Source organism: Gavia stellata, chromosome 4 (genome assembly GCF_030936135.1).
Source record: "Gavia stellata isolate bGavSte3 chromosome 4, bGavSte3.hap2, whole genome shotgun sequence".
Taxonomy (NCBI): domain Eukaryota; kingdom Metazoa; phylum Chordata; class Aves; order Gaviiformes; family Gaviidae; genus Gavia; species Gavia stellata.
Window position 1 is genome coordinate 64,290,126 of NC_082597.1, and position 20,794 is coordinate 64,310,919.

The following is a 20,794-nucleotide window of genomic DNA, read 5'->3' on the forward strand; positions in this document are numbered from 1 at the left end:
CTAACAGTGAAAACCATAGAATGATACCTACCCTTCAAGCCAATAAAGTTGCCATTATGCAACAGCACAAAAAAAAGAAAAATTGTGCAAGCAAATTAAACATGACATCCTGTACTTGTGTGCATACTGTAACAAAAATCCAAACCAACCCCAAAATGATTCTACGTAAAAATCTTTTTTTTTTTTAACTTATTCTTGTGTGAATTAGGGATAGTTTACAACATACCATAAGGTCAATTAGAACAAACCAGATCTAAAATACAGAACAAGAGAAAACATATTTGAAGAAAGAAATAACTTTTATTTCATTCAGAAATATTTTAGTCCAAGGGGACCAGAAGGATGTGGGATTTATCTCTGAATTAGAATTCCTATTGCTTATTCCCACACATACAGCGAACGGTTCGCACTAGCACACTTCCACTCCCCAAACATTTTCTGTCACCCTTCCAAATAATCACAGTTCTCCCTCACAAGTTCACATCATTTTTCCTGCTAAAATCAAAGGGGAAGGGGGGTAGAAATAATTCTGCTACAGAAGCCCCTTCTTAACAAAGCTGGTGCACCCAAGTGATTGCTATTCCTTTTCAATTTTCTCTTTTCCTTCATGGGGAAAAAAAGAAGGGGAAAAAAAAGACAAATCCTCCATAAAGAGTCAAAAGTAGATTGCAACCTCTCTCCATGTTCCTGACAAGTATTTCCACTCGTAAATAGCAAATGGACCAACACTACAACTATTTGGCTGATTTAATTCCTCTAAAAGAATACACTAATAAAACACTATTCTTATGGATAATGTATTAGTCTGCTGGCAGAAAAAGGGAAGTTCTGTTACTAGACAGCCATTCTTCCTTCCAAGATGCCTCCTACTTGTTAAAGGGGACGAGAAGGAGTGGCACGCATTTTGAGTTGCAGCAGAAGTCTTCCTGCCCACTAGCTGACTCAGCTGACAAAATTTTGAGAAAACAACACAACACCACAGGCTAGATTTTTTAGCTGCCATAGAAAAAACTGCATGACATAAGAGTAATCAAAATTAATGAGTATTGGACAGATGAACAAGTTACCTATTCTGAAGCCTCAAGAACTATGAAGAAAAATAGTTTAGGTGAATGGCACAACGCTTATAGTATTATAAAACATTTCTTGCCAATGAAAAGACAAAACCAAAATGTTTATGACCCTATTATAATTTTATAAAAAGAACCAGAAAGATACATTGTGCTGATTTTGCTTACTGACCTGAATTTCACATAAAGTACTGCTAACAACCATGCACTCAACATTTTACAATTTGGTCATCACCATTACCTTTCACAACATCCCTTATTTATAAAACAAAGGATTCTGACCGGTAAACACCTAATACGCAGGAGTCTTGATGTCAAAGCCCAACATAATCTTCACTCTAGCCATGGAAACCTCAGTTCTGATTTTTTATGATGAGTTTATAAATTATAGCATTGTTCTGCAACAAAATATCTGCTAAGCCATAGATTAAAAGTAACATGAGAATAAGCTTCATACCCCTCCCCTAAGACAGAAGTCACAAGAGGCTCCTAGTCTATGTGCTCAAGGAATCATGGAATTAAAAGGGAAGGGAGAAGAGGTGGGGAATGGACACGGGACACAACTCATAGCTAGCTAGATGATTTAGAAACATATATCCCACTGATTTTCCAGCAGGAATACAGCTCCTACATCTTCTGACGAGTTTATAAATTTTAAATATGCAGGTACGAGACCAACCAAAGCAAGCTTTCAAGAAGAAAATACTCTTTTTTTGGAAGGAAACGTTTTCTGCAAGTTTGTTCTATTTGGTAAGATGAGTTGCTTTAGGTTCATCCAGAAACGTTAAATGCTTGTTTAGGAAACAAGGGTTGTTCAATGCCTTCATTTGCTGAAAGGAGAATAGATAATTTTCAATAACTGTAACTGTTCTCGTGTTAGAAAAATGTTACATGGGATTCTGATCTCTTCCAAAGCAGAAGCTGAATTCGGCAGCCTCCTTTGAAGGTTCATTTCTCTCCTTTGAAATACGTAACTCAGAATATGACAGTTATTATTAAGATTAACTAAAGCAGGCAGAAGGCAAAATATTTGAGGAAAAGAAGGTGAAGTCAGACAGGCACTCTCTCAAGCTCAATTATACATGGGTACAAATACAGGAATTACAGAACTAGATGAGGAAGTTCGGAAAGGACCAGCAACTGTCAAGAACAAGAGGCTGTTGAGATGTCTATTGATAAGCACTGACAGAAATCATTTAACACAGCTCATAGGAACTGATGCACCTTTCCTACAAAAGCACTCACAGACACCCTTCCCTTCACAAGAGCAGAAGACAACAGGTCGTTTGACTGTAAAGGTCAAAAGAAATTGTAGAAGTGAAAGAAAACCTCTTCATTCAGCTGTGAAGCCACCAAGAAGAAACCCACAGATATAAATTAGTGGGATCATTTAGAGTCATTTGCTGAAAGAAAGAGAGAAAAGCTTCCAAAGGGTACTCAAAGATCTTAAATGATATGGAAGAAGCCTGAGTGAAAAACTGATGCCATTGAAATAAGTTTCCTATCTTCCTTAACAAGGTCTTTCCAGATAATGGCAAATCCTATTTGGCTGTTAATGTAATTGCACTGTGCCAGGATCTCAGATACTCTGTCTTGATAATCTAGAATATTTTCATTGACCAGATACATCATCAGCATTGGATGAAACACACTAATAAAATAGTTCAAAGGTTCCAGCAGCATGCTACATAGTGGTAATTACATGCATCACTAAGTGCATTGAGATTTATGCACAGCACAAGTTAACCTAGGAACCTTTAATCACCAAAGTAGTTTTCAGAAAGACCATTTACTAAAACCAAGAACTGCTGGATCTAGAACTGTCATAGTGCAGCATTCACTAAAATCTGGTTAAAAAATGCAACTTTTCCAAAAAAAAAAAAAAAAAAAAAAGGAATTCAATTCTGGTTTTCCAGCTTTCAAAGTTTTCTCTGTTCACACAACAGCAGTGTAATTTTCTCCATTATCAATGGAGGGAAAGAAGAAAAAAGCAAAAAGAAAAAAAAAGAAAAAATAAGGAAAAAAAAAAAAAGAAAGAAGGCAGATACATGTATATCTCTTAAAACAAAAAAAGGATTACCTTTCAATGTTTCCAGTAAGTTTTTGGCCACAAACCAACAGATGGCTTCAAAGAAAGGAAATTTGAAAAGATCTGGGGTTTTTAGCCTCTTCTCCATTTCGTAACACCTGAATAAACAGAAACATCAAAAAACATTAATATTTTAATTATAAAATTCGTTATTCAACTATGTAATCATTCAAATTGACACAATGTCCAAAATAAAATAAAATAACCATGGCCATGATAAATAAAAGAAGTCAAGTACCACATAGTTAAATCCCAACAAGACCACAGACAAGATTGAACTCTGGTCTCATCCAGGCTCTGACCTTATCAAGTTTGACTGCGGCACTTCTAAGAATAAAGTTGGACTTCATAAAACTAGGATACAAACCCAATGTGTGATCTTTTAACAGATGGAATTTTATCAGGATTCCACTGTAATAAATAAAAACAATATGTTTAGAAGACAGCTCCACATCTTGGACAAAAACTAAATACAGCTGCCCTTAGAGCAACGCTGACTTGAGGACTTGACTTGCTGACTTGATTTCAACTCAGTGTCGCACACCTGGGCTTGCTCAGTTTTGTTTCACTCACTTATACTAATTTCCAAAGTAGAGTTTTTCTTTCTTTTTTTTCTTTTATTCACTTAAATTCTTGCACACCCTTCCTTTTGCCTTTACACAAACTTTGCAGAAGTGAAATAAGAGTATGTACTTGATACAGTCTGACTGAAAATGCCACTATTGTGTGTTTGAGAGCCTGTACCAATTTGATCCTGGTTAAGAGCATGAAGAAAAATATCTATTAAAAGAATATCCTACTTACTGAGGAAAAGGTATAGGAAAAGCTGAGACTAACCTGAGCTGCATGCCAATATTGAGGTTGTGCAAAAAGTTTCCTCCAAAAGCCATACAATCCTGAGATGTGAGCACAGCATGAATCCAGCCTGAAATGACAGATTCTGAAACTTTTAATATATACATATAAATTATTCTAAGACTGTTTTTAAATAAATATATAAGTAAAAATGCTGTACCTGGAAACAAAAAAAGCAAACAAATTTGTATTCTGAGCTGGGAACAAGTACTCTAAATTTTAACAACATGTAAAAAACATGTGTTTCAAATCTCTAGTGGAACTGTAGTTTTCTGAAGGAGTTAAGATTAAGACTTTTTTTTACTGGAGAGTGGGGGGCGTGGAATGCAAGACCGCCAGTGATTTTTCAGGTTAAAACTCCCAAAAGTTTTCCCTCCAATCAACAAAAATAAGCAAGTCAGGAGAGGAAAAACATACCGAACAAAAGATGAAGTCATAAAAGTGAAATAGAAGTTATATTACTTTCAATATTTACATGTTGCTTACAGTAACTGAGCTGTTTGTACAACATAAAAAAGTCATTTAGCAATACTGAAGTTTCTCAAATAGGAATTCAGAAATAGTTCCATTAATTATTCTAAATACAGTCATCCTAATTCCAATGAAATTATGATCAGTTTAAAATCCAGTCTAGGCACTCTGACTACATAAGTTTGTCACATAATTGAAATATTGTCCTTGTGAAGTCCACTATTCAACATGGCAAAGCATGGCCAACATTATGCTATCAATCTAGCTGATTACTACTGGATAATTTCAAGTAAGTACACAAAAGAACATATGACATTAGTTTCCCAATTAAAAGAATTTACCTTTAAAATGCATACAGTGCAGCTTCAGTGTAAATAAACTACAAATAGAGTTTCTTCTTTCATGATTTTTTTTCTGATTTTGCATGCATACGGGTGACCTTTTGACAAAAGATGCGTTGGCCACACATTTGCATATTACTTCATGGTTTGACTAAGTGTAGACAAGATGTACAAACACAGGAAGCTCCCCAACTTGAGGCAAGATCAGACCAAATCACAAGCAACTATATATTGCAAACTACCATTAAATCAATGCCCTAATTCAGTTAAGAACAATCAGTTCTAGTTGTTGGGGTACCACACATAAAAAGACCTGAAACCTAGCAATGATGCTGACTAAGCAACATGCCTACTATGTAGCCTGGGAAGGAAGTTACAGAACAGTATACGAGAGAATGTAGAATACAATGGCGCATGCAACGTTAAGGGTTTTTTTTTTAATTAATATTATACATTGTTCAGTTTTACTTCTCTTCTTTGAGAAATGCAGTGCAATGAAGATTACCTTGTAATACCAGTTGCATTTTACATTTGTTATATGGTTTCAATTTGTCACTCTTATCATCACAGTAGATGAATACCTCTGACTCTCCAAGGAATATGTGTATTCCTTTAAACACACATCTCCCCAGACACTGACAAAACAGACAACAAAGCCTCCTCACTGTTTCATCAGCATCAAGGATTTTTAGTTGATACCTGTATCAACTAAAGGATTTAATTTTTTTTTTTTTTTTTACATTCCTACTTGCTATATTATGCTGTAGTTTTGATCAAGGTCTATGTAAAAGGCAAGAAAATTTGGTGTAGACCACACAGAATATCTTGAATAACATTTAAATAACTCTAAAGAGCCTCTCAGTAGGTCCTACTCATCTACATGCAAGGTTATTTTTAAATCAGAAGTCTACTCTGAACATATTTCAGGGATTATAAAATAATTATGACATCCACTAGCATCAGCGCAAGCAGGAACAGCAAAAGTGGTTTTCAGTAGAGATCATGGGTTTTTTTAAAGCCTTTAATCAGTCTTACAGAATTTCCCATTTTTAAAACACCTGTCTTAAAACCTAGTTTAATTTATTGGTTCTTACACTACACTCCATCATACGTATACGAATATGTGTGTGTGTGTATACACACACACGTGTATACACACATTTACATATAAAAGTATCATTTTATGTGTATACACACACAAATACACATATACATTAGAAACTATCATTTTATAATACTTTTCTTTTTGGCCACATTATGGTGAGAGCTCAGATTTAGCTGATTACTTGGGAAGCAGTAACTATTTTAAAAGATCTGTGGGTCCCAATAAAGTTCTTCATTCTGTAATTCTGCATTCTTTGTTCATAGATAAGGTCATAACCTTACACTTAGATAAATGGAAAATTAATGTCATCTCTTGCCAAAAATACATGGTTTTAAAAAGCTCTGGGTGTTCAGAAATGCTAAGTGCGTATATAGCTCCTTACTATGTAGTATTTATTCTGCACAAGCCACGAACTAGAACTGTAAACACTAAACCTCACTATGAGAAAAATGTAGTAGTCTGTCTAGGAAGGTCATGACAGAATAGGGTACTGAACATAACCTTCAAGAAGTAGAATCGTGCACCATTTTCTTTCTCCATGTATTTAAAGCCTCCTCGCCCAAAAAAGGGAAGATAGTACCCAGCACAAATCTTTAATAATAAAATAATAAAAAGTATTTATATGGATGGGCTGGATAAATGAAAATACAAGAAATTAACTGGCACTCGTTTTATTGGCAACATATGGTTTGATTTACTAAAGACTTCTATGTTTATGATATTTGGGAGTTTCAGGGGGTAGGGGTGGTATGTTTTGTTTGGAGGATTTTTCTGTGTTCTTTTTAAAAAGATAAAGAAGTTTCATTGTTTTAGTGTTTCTTATTTCTTAAAAATGTACTGTAATTTATCAGATGCTATTAGGTGACAGCTACAAGAAATACTGGCCTCTGCATCATTTTTAAAGGAAGCTGCTGAAATGAATTTATGAACTCTACAGTTTCATAAACTGTATCTACAAATATCCTTTTATTTTTAATAAAAGGAATTAACACATTAATTCCAGTATATATTCTTCAATTTTATTTAGGGACACTTTAATTCTGATTCAGAGTCTCCACAGACTCCACCACAGTGTAGGTTTCCTGCTGACAGCTAACAAAAAATGGGGGGGGACGGACAGACGACAAAACACAAAAAATGAAAAAACCCACCCCAAAAAACTTTTATTTTTAATCCTCTAGCCTACAGCACAAGAAGTTTATGTGATGTTTTTGTAATCATTTTGCCTAGTAGGTCTTACAATATTCAGAAGTTGCAAAAACAAAATCGAATTATACAATCAAGATAAGAATTCAGTCTGGATATGTATCAAATGGTGAACAATGTGTGTTCTATGAATTGGAACAACTTCTCTGATATCCACATTAAGCTTTAATTTGTTGTGTTATAATTGGGTAACAAACACCCTTTCTTTCCCTGATAACTGTTATTACTGTCAGGCAATCTAAAAAGCTAATTACTTGTTTTGAAAATCTCAATTTCTGAATTTTTTATTATTCTCTCCAATCCAAAATTTTAGGAGAAACCAAATGTTGAGAACGCAATCCCAGGTGATTAAACATGCCAAGTTCTAGTAATAAGGGTAAAAACTTACCTGTTGGAACAAATAAAGTGTGTCCTTGCTTCACAACGCATTTGTAACATTTGTCAACCTTGTCCCCAAAATATACTTCACTCTGGGTGACAGATGAACTCCAAGACTCATACAGAGCCAAATTTTCATCAGTGGGCTTGATCAAATAGAATATCTTCTCACCCTAATAAACAAAAATATCAAATAAATAAATGAATGTCCTCCTGGAGGCATACTACAACCTCTGAGTCATTTCTAACAAAGTAACAGATTGATCTAAACAGTAAGTATTCCATACTTCCACTATGGAACGGTGCGGGGGGCTTCCTAGCCCCAGTGTTTCACAACTGTTATCCACCAAAAGCTTAGTCAATAGTACACTAACCATTTGGTGTCTTGTGATGTAAAAGCAGCAAACAAATCAAACAAAACTTTTCATTGGAGTATAAAAAATTCCAGCTTTTATAAACGATTTATGGATATTTGCACACATGCCAAATGAGAAAACGTAAGATGAAACCACTTTGCCTTTTCTATGATGTATACTTGGTCAAAGTTTGTGAGAAGAATAAAAAAATTGAATATTTCAATGATTTTCATTCAATTCCTTTTTTCATACTAAAACCTCACGATATCACCTACCAATCTACTAAAATGATCAGTCAACCAGTTATAGTCTAGAAGTCACCAACAGCATGCGAGAATAAAAGCATGAAAATGCAACACCCACAATCAGTAATTCACTTTCAAGCTCCTCCCCTGGCTTTTTAAGCACAGAATTTCATACAGGTGATAATTCTAAACAGGTGATAATGCCATGGCAGAAAGGTACACACTGAATACATTTTGTTTTGCACAGTCATAAATCAAGAAGCCTTCATACCCAGAGAACATGGTACCAAACTGACGTTCCTCCAAAATCAATATGAAAATCAGTATAGCTGTCCTGGACACCCATCAAGCAATACTTCTGAACAAAAGGCTTAGGGAAGACAGAATCATCTGGCCAATAATTTTCCACCCATGAAAGCTTTCTGGCAATATCTGGTACTTCCACTAATTCAGACATCCTTATAAAAACAAACAAGCAAAAAAGAACCATAAATATAATCAAGCATAAGCACACCTCTTTTTAAATGACAGCTTTAAATGTTTGTTTCCTACAAAGTTATTACTTATGAATTAATAAAAATGTTTTATACCTGCATTACATCACAGTAGCTGTCTAAGTAAAATACACAGCCTCCCATCTTTCCCACTACAGACATTATATTCCTACATATACTGTTCAACTTAGTGAAAACCATTTCCTATGTTCAAGGAACTGAAGTCAATACTCACTTTGTGTCTGAGAATTCCAGGCTGATCACATTCAATACTTTTGGTCGGTCAGGATTTGTGAAATATTTAATATAATTATGGAGCTTCATTTTACTGTCTGCTTGTCTTGCTACATCTATTACATCTATCACTTTGTCACCACCTGTGAAAAATAGGATGACTTTCTTATATCTGTCGCAGATAAAAACAGGCAATTGAGGTGTTCAAGAGAAATTTAACTTTCTTCCAGCCTTTATCAAAACATTTCTGCACGAAAACTCCACTACTACCAGCATTCTCTTGGAACAGAGACAGATCAGTATAAACCAACTTTTTATTAGGTCTAACTTTAATTGCTATAATCAGCTAAAGACAGAACTGAAAACACTCTAAAAATAAATCCTCTTTCCTGTGGTTAACCAAAAAGAAAAAGAGCAGTATAGAATGACTGCAATTGGTTTAAAAAAAAAATTGGGTTTGTGGCTGCAATTGGAAAGACTAGCATAGAGAAAGTTATTAAGGCAGCTCTGTTCCTCACTCTTCCTATTAATCATCACCACAGCACTTGAATATTTAACACAAGGACCACAGAGAATTCTTCAAAAATAATAAATCCTACTGCTCACAGCTTGTAACTCTTCGCAAACTGCACTAAACTTGTGCAGTAATTGGTAAGTTTTTAACATTAAAAACTATGCAGGTACTCCTTTGCAAACATTCTAGAAGCTGACCCCCACCCTCCTTATATACATGCATAACTTCTAAGCACACATTTATTCAATGAAATTACTAAGTCGTGAGTGTGCTTCATTTCTGAAGACAAAGATTGGTTTACACATTGCATATTTTAAAGTGATACATCTGTAGAACTAGACAAGCAAGAAGCAACCTTTAGCCAAGAGAAAGGACTAACATGATAATAGCAATTGTTTTATGTCCATTTAGTTATACATCAGTCAAATTTGACAATTTTGGAATGCTGGAATGTATCTAGATAATTACTTTAGAATTGCAAGTTAGTATCATCTTGATAAATTCCAGTTGGAATAGTATTTATTCAGTTTTCTTATTTTTAATTTCAATAATAGAAAGGTAAATCTGTGGTATTCCAATTTCTTCCCTAAACTGGAGAACCTGGCAGGTCAAAATATATGTATGAGAATGAGAAGACCAAGTTTCTCTCTGACTCTGAAGAGACAGTATTCCAAAAGAAAATATTCAGAAGTATCAAAATGATAATTACACTTTAAAGCAAGACACACTACCGTTTATAATCATTGTAATGGTAACAACACTCCATATATTACATATTTCCTCTATTCTGGTGCCACTGTAAAATGCTGATGGGCCAAAAAAAAAATCTACTTTCAGCACACATCATTATATTAGGTTATCACAAGAACACAGACAAGGCCATATACAGACTTCTCAACTGTACTATATGTTACAGGAAACGTCATGCTGCAATTGGCTCTTCCTCTGTACTGCACCCTTACATGAGGTTGAAACAATTACAGGCTGTCACGAGATCTGATAAGAAAGAAATGGTCCTTGTGAAGCTCTAGCTCTCCTGCCAAAGGAAGCCAAAGTAGAAAATTTTCCAGGAAGAAAGGTTTAATTCAGAAATGCCAATTTACTGAGCCCAAAATATTAAATTTTGCAATATCTTAACCAATGATTAAACTGCATTGATCGTATTAATTCTCACAAGGAGAACAATCTTAAAAGTCATTTTACTTTATTGGTTTACAACAGCAGAAAAAAACCCCAGCATTCCATGTTTAACTTGAATCAAAATTAACATGTTTGAAAGCTGAAGAGTAAGGCTGTACTCCTATCACATATCTACCACACACTCAAAAAAAAAAGGAAAGAAAGAAAAAAAACACAAAAATCACAGCCTTAATTTTGCTCTCTGCTAGTCTTCTGGTTAGAAGTAATTCAATTTAGAATATATATTTAGCACCCTGGAAACTCATACAATCACACAAATATTTATTTTAATTTACAGACAGGATCAGTTGTAAGTACTCCAGAGTGACTCTTACCTACATAGCGTTCCACATCTAAAACAGAGAAAGTTGGCGGAGGAAGTCTGAGCCCCAGACCATCTAATTTAGGAACCATAATGGGAACATCAAACCCATGTTTCTCCAAGTATCTTTGTGTCAACTGGCTTCCATGCATTTTCAAAATTACTTCATCAGCACTGGTGGAAAGAAATAATGGAGTATTAGTAGAAAAGCATCCTCCAAACACTAATGAAAAAAAAAGTATGTCAGAGTTTGGGGGAGGACAGATGGGAATGGCTACATTTGAATCCAAAAGAAGTGGACCCACTACTATTACATTAAGCATTTAACTAAAAGACAAAAAAAACGATGTAAACTAGAAAGGAAACATTTACTGTCATACATAACCTGGGAACTCATAGTCTTTCTATATGACTGAATGCAGTAATTTAAGAGGATGAGGAAAAGGAATTCTCAGAGAAGGCATTAAAGTACATTTTGGTAACAACAAACTCCTTTAATGAATTGCAAGTCATTGTGTTTCAGTGAAATAGCCAATCACAGACACTTCAGGATGAAAGTACGATCGTGTTTCTCTACTTTCCCCTAAAGCATGTGAAAACAGATAGACTACCAGCTCATATAAATGTTCTATGTTACTTGGAATGAAACTGAGGACTATTCCTGGACTAGAAGAATAGACGAACAATATTCTGACAGTTCAGACACAAAAAAGAGAAACAAAAACCAACCACTCTTGCTACTGTCCCCGCTCCCCCACAAAAACAAATGAACAAAACCCCACAAACTCAAAACCCCCACATCACCCTGTAGCAGCCCCAGCAGACAACATATCCCAGTGCAAAGCTGAACAGGGCAAGCTACTGCATGAAAAGGCAAATGTATCCATCTGAAACAGGGATGGGGCAGGGGGGGATTCTAAGGGAGGACGAAGTAATCCTCGACCTTCATTTTCTGAAGCAGGGAAATGCTAGTCACCTCCCCTAAAACACATTCAGCCAACAATGTTTCTCTATTTTTTTTTCACTGAAATGTGTAAGTAAGCTTCTGTACCTTGGGAAAGAGCGAGCCCGCAGCTGTTTAACAAAGGTCCGTGTTCCAGCCTGCACCGGTTTGGAACCATCATCCAACTCTGTGTAGTCATGTCTGTGCCAGTTCCTCCTCTTCTTCACTACAAGTTTCAGAAGGATTAAACTTTGAATTAGTTAATTCAGACAGCTCAGATTAGCAGTCATCCCATCAGAGATGAGCCAGACATGCCTCAATCACATTACTGTGATTAACAAACCTTACTGTTTATGCAGCTGACACTCTACCTATCTGCAACAAATGAAATCTTCAGGACACCTGACAGTCATCCTGTATACTTCTACAGCTCCTTTTCTGTGATAACCTCAGTGCATATTATACACAATGATTTAAGACTCGATATCCAGTGTAGCACAACAGCAGCAGCCTGAAAGCCGTCCAAATCTAAAAAGTCAGCAACAAACCTAGAAATAGAACTTTAATTTCCTAAAGCTCAGACTTTTTTTAATAAACAGAAGAATCATACCTCTTCAAGATCCATAGACTTCATTTTATGTATTAGCACAGCCTTAACAGGACCTAATCCCATTGTGCTACCTCACAAGATGAGCATACCCCTATCCAGTCTGGTAATATTACTACTATTCACTACCATATGCTGTTTGAAACCAAACCACCTTTCTTTTATCCACTCCTTATGTCTCCATAACAGTTTTGGGCGTAAACCGTTTTGGGCAAGTGTGCTTTACTATGCAAGCACAATACATATAATGCAAGCATTGCACCCCAAAACAATCAATTTCTGAGTTGTCTGAAACTTTAATGCACTGTTACAGCATATTAATAAAGAACAAAAGATAAATTAATGTTCTATTATAATTTTGGAAGTCTGAAACTGAAGAGTTCAATAGCAACTCAATTGCATTTTTAACAGTTCCCTATACTTAAAGGGCCAAGGAAAATGAAAAACTAGACATTCTCATAAAAACTGTTGTGTTGGTCTCCCCATGACAAATGACAGATAAACAATTAAGAAAAAAAAACTATTTTCATAGAATCATAGAATGGTTTGGGTTGAAAGGGACCTTTAAAGATCACCTAGTTCAACCCCCCTGCCACAGGCAGGGACATCTTTCACTAAACCTGGTTGCTCAAAGCCCCCTCCAACCTGACCCTGAATGTTTCCAGTGATGGGGCATCCACAGCTTCTCTGGGCAACCTGTTCCTGTGTCTCACCACCCTCAAGATAAAAAATGTCTTCCTTATATCCAGTCTAAACCTACCATCTTTCAGTTTAAAACCATTACCCCTTGTCCTGTCACTACAGGCCTTGATAAAAGAGTCATCTTCTTTCTTATAAGCCCCTTTTATATATTGAAAGGCTGTATTTTAGAACATTGTAAGCTGTATGCTGTCTCCTCATTTGAATTTTTTGGCCTTAAGTGAAGCAGAGGACAAAGTGACTTATGATATCGTGGTGAACTTACTGCCTGTCTTCAAATTTTCATTATTTCATGACAAATTATTTCATAATAGATATTTCATTAATTCATCTTCATCAGCCACTCATTTTGTATCTTCATTTATGAAGAACACAAGATTACTGCTTTGAAAGGAAGCTCTCAGTTGTATCATCTCAATCTATCTGTTGGCAAAATGCACTTTGGAGCACTTTCTGTCTATGCAAATAAACCTGTATCTCTTGTCCTCAGACATTCAACAGGCTGAAAAGCCCTATTAAATTCCTAACAGGTGCCTCAGCAAAAAGGACCACCACCCCATCATCTGGGAAAGAAACCCCAACAGTGCTGAACTTGCTACCTTTCTGTTGACTTAACAGCATATCATTTACCACACTAAGAAACATGCTAAGGCTACAGTAATTTTTCGGCTGAATTTCAGTTCTTCCCAAAAAAGCCAAACTCTGCTCCACAGCATTAGATAGTTGCTACCAGAAGACTTCCCCAAGAAAATTTTTTTTTTTTAATTCAGCAGAAATTTAGTTACGCCTGCTGAGGAAACACAGAAGACTGAAAAGCTACTGTTACTTGTCAACACAAATGGTGTTTTACAAGTGTATACAAAACAGCCTGCAATGCAAATACAACATCCAGCTAAACAGCTGCATTAATACAAATTTGAACTTTGCGGAAGAGCCCATTCTTAAGTTTACCAAAGTCATGATGCACCCAAAATCTAAAAAAATGCTAGCAATACTGAAAGCACAGCTCACAGTAACAGGAAGCTAAGGATTTAAGAGGAAGAAAAGAATAGCTTCTAAAAAAAAAAAAAATGCTGCTTGTCCAGAAAAAACAGTTAGGTTATATAGGAATAACTGACATCTTACAATCATTACACATAACAGGTAATTATTCCTATTGATAAGCTGTTTCCTACAGAAGTGACAAAAAGTACCCTTTGTAAGACATTTAAGAGAATAAACTGACATTTATAGCTATTTGCTAATCTGAAAACCACTGCTGAAGAGCCTACTTAATGAGCCAACTATCCAAACACAGTAAAACATCATAAATAATGAAGCCAGGTTTATTAAGTTTTCATAACTATTTTCTCAGTCATAAATAATAATACAAGAAATTAGTGGCTAATACTAATTTGCAACAGAGTAGTTTCTCATAAATTCACTGCTATTATAACAGCTCATTAAAATTGGAAGATGATACAGCTGCTTAAGAGATTTTATAGCACAAAACTAACTTTTAAAAATCTGTCTCTGCAGCAATTCAAAATTACAAATTAAAGTCACTCTTTTGCTTTACTACATACTTGGCAATGTACATTATCCTTCCATAAGTAAGAGAACACTGAAGAACACAAAACAGTATTGAAAACTTTTTCTGCTTATGTATCTCTTAATTCTAGAGCTTTTATAACCCCTTAAGACATTACAATAACAGTTGCAAGAAAAATAATTTCACTGAATGGATCCTCATGCTCAAATTAAAACAAACAAAAAAACCCTACATAAACTGAAATGCTTATTTAACACCTCCCCCTCCCAATCACTCAAAACTAGTGGAAGGAACTAGCGTACACCCTTGCTGTTCCTGAAAACTGAGACACAATCCACTGTGACAAGACCAAAAATACACACATAAAAGTACACTAGACAGTTGCAGAGGGGTTGAGAAAAGGAAAGGAGTGTGCTGGAAAGGAAAGGAGTGTGCTGGAAGTTTTTATGAAAAGCAAGCAGAAAGCTATTTTTAAATTACATTCCTTATACACTCAAAACAGTGGGCCAGTAACTGTACCTACTTGAGGCAAACACTATTCCTTGCCTTCTCACACTATTAGTCTGCTTGTCTCAGAGGTCACATGCTAGACTTCAAATGGGGACCATCAAGAGGTACATATCTGTATAATGAGGCCCCAAGTCTTGTAAGTGGTCCTTTAGGTGATTCCCAGTGACGAAAAAAGCACGAGAAATGTTAGCCTAGGAAGACTGAAAAAATTTTGAGGAGCATACAGTAAATCATAGAATACCACTTCTAAAATCTGGTACATCATCTTGTATTGTCAGCTCAGATCAAACACTGGCATTAGTACCACAGTCAAAAAAACCCCAGAATGTGAGAAGGTAAAACCAGATTAAGAAAGTAATGTCTTGACAACCACAGTCCTGTTAACATTTACTGTACTTTGTGCTCTCTTAAATCTCTGGATTCTAGAGTCTAGTGACTGATCTGACTCCCAGCATTTGTGCAAATAGAGCATTTTCAGACTTAAGGATCACCAAGAAAGCTTTGAAAATAACAAAACATAATATGAAGACTCTAAACCAAATAAGCTAAGAAAACTCCATAGTGTATTACTATTTTTTAATAATTTATTATTACTATTATTTAGGATTTTAGGATTAATTCTTTAGCATTTTACACACACAGCTGCTTACTAAAAGCCTTGTAAAATTCTCGTGCTCTTCCAAATCAAGAGGAGGATTTATTTTGGTTTGAAATACAAGAAGAAATTGTTTGGTTCTCCTGCATTAATTTGATCTTTACATCCAACTATGCAGTAGTTTTCTTTTCAGTATTGGAACTTCTACATAATTGATTTTGTAGGATACTGAAAATAACCACCCATTTGGTAGTATGAAGTATGTTTCTTGTATATTTTTAGTAAATTTTTTGCACTACCTCATTTCATTAGATGGGATTATATATACAACTGTCTGCTGAAATCAGATATACTTGCCCTCTGAAATCAAACAGCCGAATTTTTGTCTCTTTCAAAACTCTTTTAGACAAAGGGATTTCAGAATATGAAGCTGTAAATAAAAATGCCTTTTTTTTTTTACTTACATACATAGTTTCATGTCATTGAAGCACTCTGAAGCTTTGCTGCAACACTTGAAGTCATGAGACGTTATCAGTCTCTCTAAACACTAAAGTAAGTAGAGCCCAAACTACAAACTATCATAAATTTGATTCTGACAGCTTAGGTGAGAACAATTAATAAAATTCCAGGTGAAGACATATTTCAACGTATCACCTCTGCTTGGGTTGATAAGCGACATGTCTGAAGCTTCTACTAAATCTAGATGATCTACTTACTTGAGGCAATATGAAGTAATAAGTATAAATTTTAGCATAGATTCTTGTCTTTTCAAAAAGACTTCCAACACAAAAATCACTCTTATCTCACTGTCAAATTGCTGCAGGTGAGACAGAGCTCGCATTAGAACTAGAAGCCTCTGTATTACAAGAAAGGTTATTCACAGGCATCACGGTGAAGCATACTAGTTCTGTCAAATCAAGAAGAGAAAAGAAGCTTTCAATTTACTAGATTATTATTTTGAAAGTCTGGTATGATCCCCCTTCTAGTCCTCCTCCTAGTCCCTCTATTCTACAGAAAAAACTGGCAGAAAGGTGGGGAAAGAAATGGCTGTTATTTGTATTCTGATTTACAGGAGAGACATGCAGATTTTTAACTGAAAATGACAAGTAGAACACTAAAAACTACAAGCAAGTAAACAGCATTTATCTTACCTTTTAGCCCCTAACCTAAAAGCGGCTAACCCTGAACTCACATACTATACAAGATACGTATCATGCAACATACATTAATTACATCAATAAGTGATGCTTTATCTCTTTGTTCATACTCCAGAAGACTACCAGTGAGGGTGCAGTAGTTTTAAACGTCTTTCTAAATGGTAAAGTAAATTCAGCTTTGAAAAGATTCTAGATCTTAAGTCACTGCTGACTATAAATCATTATGTGGTCTTCTAGCGAAAAAACCCTCACATTAGAAAACGCAAATGACTATGACTCAGTGCTTGGAGGTTAAAGACACACAGTGCATATAAACATTTTTCAGGTCTGAACATACAAACTTAATTCACTGTTGGAAAGGTGGAATTCATTTTTACGTTGTCTCCTTTTGAGAAGAGAAGTCATAGGGAAAAATCGAGGGAGTTGGATAAAGCAGTATCCTTCCAGTAGTTACAGAAAAACAAAAAATGTTTTTTTCAGAATTGCAGTGTTACCATCTTTCCACTGCAGACTCTACAGCAAATTTATCTACTGAAAGGAGAACCAACGAAGAGGTCTCTCTTGCTGCTCTGTTTCACAGTCTCTTCTGGCAATTCATAAAATTGCATGAGGAACTTGGTGGAAACTTGTTTATAAATCAGAAACCTGAAATTCAGAGCTCTGTAACTCTGAGTTAATAGACATAACTAGAAAAAAAAAAAAACAAAACACCAAACCAAAACCCACAGGAAGTTCATATTCTCAGATTTCAGTGGACTGTTGTGGCATACAGCCTACAATCATCAAGAAAGTTAAGACAGCTAACTCCTACATTTTCTCATAGTTGCCTTGTATTAGAATTTTCATGACTAAAATACAGGATTTTCTTTTGGATTTTCCTTTTTTTTTTTTAAACGATGATTCCCTAATTTTCATTCTCTCACTCTCTGTCAAGTCCAGATTGTTTTCTTCTAGCTATGTGCACTTTGATTTCTCTAATCTGTAACAGTGGGTTTAATTTTATTCTATCTGCATCTCCACATCAAGAAACCTTTCAGGATGGTTTGGTTTGTGGTTTTAACAGCTCAGAGTTAGTCATGTAGAACCAGCACCTTCTAAATAATCAAATTCATATTGAATGTTCTTCTGAACAGTCTTTTTCAACTGTACATGGAGAGAAAACAGATTGAAAGTGTAAAATAAAATTCAAATAACCCATACTTACTTAGAGAAGGCCCATGGAGAATTGCACAGTTGGGACAATGGTATAGATCAATGTCAACAGCATGGTGCTCCTCTACCCCAACGCAGCTGCAATAATATTTTTTAAATGTTAATGAGAATACATGCAAGATCTATTTTTCAAGCTAAAAAATAATTAAATTTTAAGTCTTTACCGGAACATGCTTAGTCTACAAAACCATAATGAGATACCAAATTATCTCAACTACTGGGTTGCCACACAAATTTTGAGTAATAATTTGTTTATCACAGAACAATGAAGCCATTTTAAAACAAAAGAAAAAAATCTTAAGAAGGAAACAAGAATCAAATTTCTTTAAAAATGAGTCCACAATATAGATCATTACCCCTCAGCTCCCCAAAAAAACTTTGATCTTTATTACAGGAAACGAGTTTACGCAAAATCATTCAAGCAATTTTCTTTATAAAAGTTATGATTTAAAAAATTTCTGAAGTCTATGTGCTGTCAATTTATAGAAGAAATCATGGGGGTTTTCTTGTTCTTTCCTTTTTTTTCTGCAAAAAGCACATAACTGACTCCTACCCCCCAAGACAAATCAATGAACAATACTTTCATACTCTTCCTCAAATCTTTACGCTGCTAGTACTAGCTATGTAAGTTAACACAAGTGACCACACAAATCACTTTGTAGAAGTGTTTTTGTTTTAAAATAGTAAAAAGTATTTCAAAGAGCACTTCAGAGATGTAATATTTTCCTGGTGCACATTTTTTCCCAGATAAAACAGTCGAAGTGGGATTAAAATTGAAGATCTTTATAACAGTCATGACAAACCACCTACACTGCTGTATATCTAAATAACACAATTGTAAAGCCAAAATGAAGCACCTTTTTTTAGAAGTGAAAACACCAGAGGTTAATTCGAGAAGATGTGCTTTTGTACAAAGTTCTCAAGGAAAAAGAAAATAATCCCTACTTGCTGGTAGAATCTGAATCTTGGCAGAGTTCTTTCTCTTAAAAGTTCATTGACACCTACAAAATTGCTGACTTGATAATACAGAAGCACGACTACAACACTGAACGTTTACACCAAAAATAGGTATTTATATTCAGTGCATTCTAGTAACATGAGAACTTGAACACTACTCCATTCAGGTAACCCGTTTCATATCAAAAGTGTAATGACAACTTAAACCCTGAAGCTTTGAAATGACCCAGCTACAAGAAGTCTTTTCCTTAGGAGCCTAGTGCCAAAACTGCTGGCACGCTCCAGTAAGTGTCAGTACACACTGCCAAAACAACATACTAAACAGCCTAGCATTCAAAGCACACCAAGGAGCAAATCAAATTTGAAACTGAAGAGCATCTCCCATGTAAGTATCAATGAGAAGTACACCGTTCCGAATTCTCTGTAAACAGATTCAGCTGGTTCTTCTACTTCTCCATTCGCTACATACCACATGAATTTTAGAAATTATATAGCTTTTTTATATACAGGCTATTTTAAAATCTAAATACAAAACTCAGCTGCCACAGTTCATTACAATTCTTGCAATATTTAGTATCTGTTTTAAGACCACAACTACGGGAATTGTTACTACATGAAAATTCAGCTGACATATAAACAAAAAGGAAGGCAGAAGCAGTCTTTAAAAATGCATATCCCATTTCCTTCTGCTTGTGTTCGCTCTCTTTTTATAGAATAGATGAGTAACTCATAATCCTATGTATTATAAGAAAACTGTTTTAAAATGTACATTCTAAAAGCCCCAAATGAGTAGGCTAGTTTTCTACATCCTTAGGAATCCCATTATTTTATCTAAATTTCTGATTTTTGAACAGCTAAAGATATTTATGTTGGACTGTATCCCGATCAAGTTTGTACAATTATTCATCAAAACACAGTGCTCCATGGGAAAACTTCACTTACTCCCTTTTCTTTTTCTTGCTGTTTATCTGATACATTCATCATCATTGCAATCAGATTATCTTGCTGACTAACAGTAAGAACTTTGCATCAAAGTACAGTAAAAATACCTTCAAGTTTTGACAATTGTTTGTCATATTCTGTTTAATATCAACCTTAATGATTCTGTGACTCTGTTTAAGAATGTTAATTTTATTGTAACTTACAGAATGTTACAGATAACAGAATTTCTGCTTTATTTTCAGGCTAAGTACTAAACACTTTATCTGACTTGATTAATTCCATAACCTTTCATGAAGGCACAGGGAGCTCTGTGTACGGAGACAGCAGGCAATGCTGGAATGGTATTAGAACAGCTGGAAGAGCCATTCAATAAAGAAAGGAAACATTTTTGGTCTACTATTTATGCTCTGAACTCAGAACTATCTGGAAAGGTAAGACACTAAGAGATACTGGAAGAGAATCTAGTAGAAGATACCTGACTGATGCAAAGGGCAAATGAGGTGCCAGCACCTGCAAGAACAAGCATTGCCAAGGATGCCACAGAGCGTATCAATCACATACAGCACCATTACAAATCACTTTCCTGAGTCCCTTTCTCCATTGTATACAGATGAATGTGACATTAATCATTCTGGCTACTAGCAAGCAATCAATTACTGTGGTAAGTGCAACTTCAGACCTCAAGCTTCAAAGCAAGGTCACCAAGAGGTAGCAGAGAGCCTGGAAAGCATTAACATACTCAAACACAGTAACACTCCCAATCCACTGATGTCTTTCCGAAT

General features: G+C 35.3%; 1 protein-coding gene across 1 annotated transcript in view; it reads right to left on the reverse strand.

Moving 5' to 3' along the window:
* Positions 1 to 20,794, reverse strand: part of KDM7A (lysine demethylase 7A) — a 67,008-nt gene that overhangs the window by 21,319 nt on the left and 24,895 nt on the right. Inside the window, exons 2-9 of the mRNA XM_059816803.1 lie at positions 18,106 to 18,191; positions 11,911 to 12,028; positions 10,873 to 11,033; positions 8,846 to 8,987; positions 8,388 to 8,574; positions 7,526 to 7,688; positions 3,997 to 4,084; positions 3,151 to 3,257 (exon numbers count right to left, since the gene is read on the reverse strand). Coding sequence (XP_059672786.1) covers positions 3,151 to 3,257; positions 3,997 to 4,084; positions 7,526 to 7,688; positions 8,388 to 8,574; positions 8,846 to 8,987; positions 10,873 to 11,033; positions 11,911 to 12,028; positions 18,106 to 18,191 — 1,052 coding nt within the window. The remainder of the gene's footprint in view (positions 1 to 3,150; positions 3,258 to 3,996; positions 4,085 to 7,525; positions 7,689 to 8,387; positions 8,575 to 8,845; positions 8,988 to 10,872; positions 11,034 to 11,910; positions 12,029 to 18,105; positions 18,192 to 20,794) is intronic.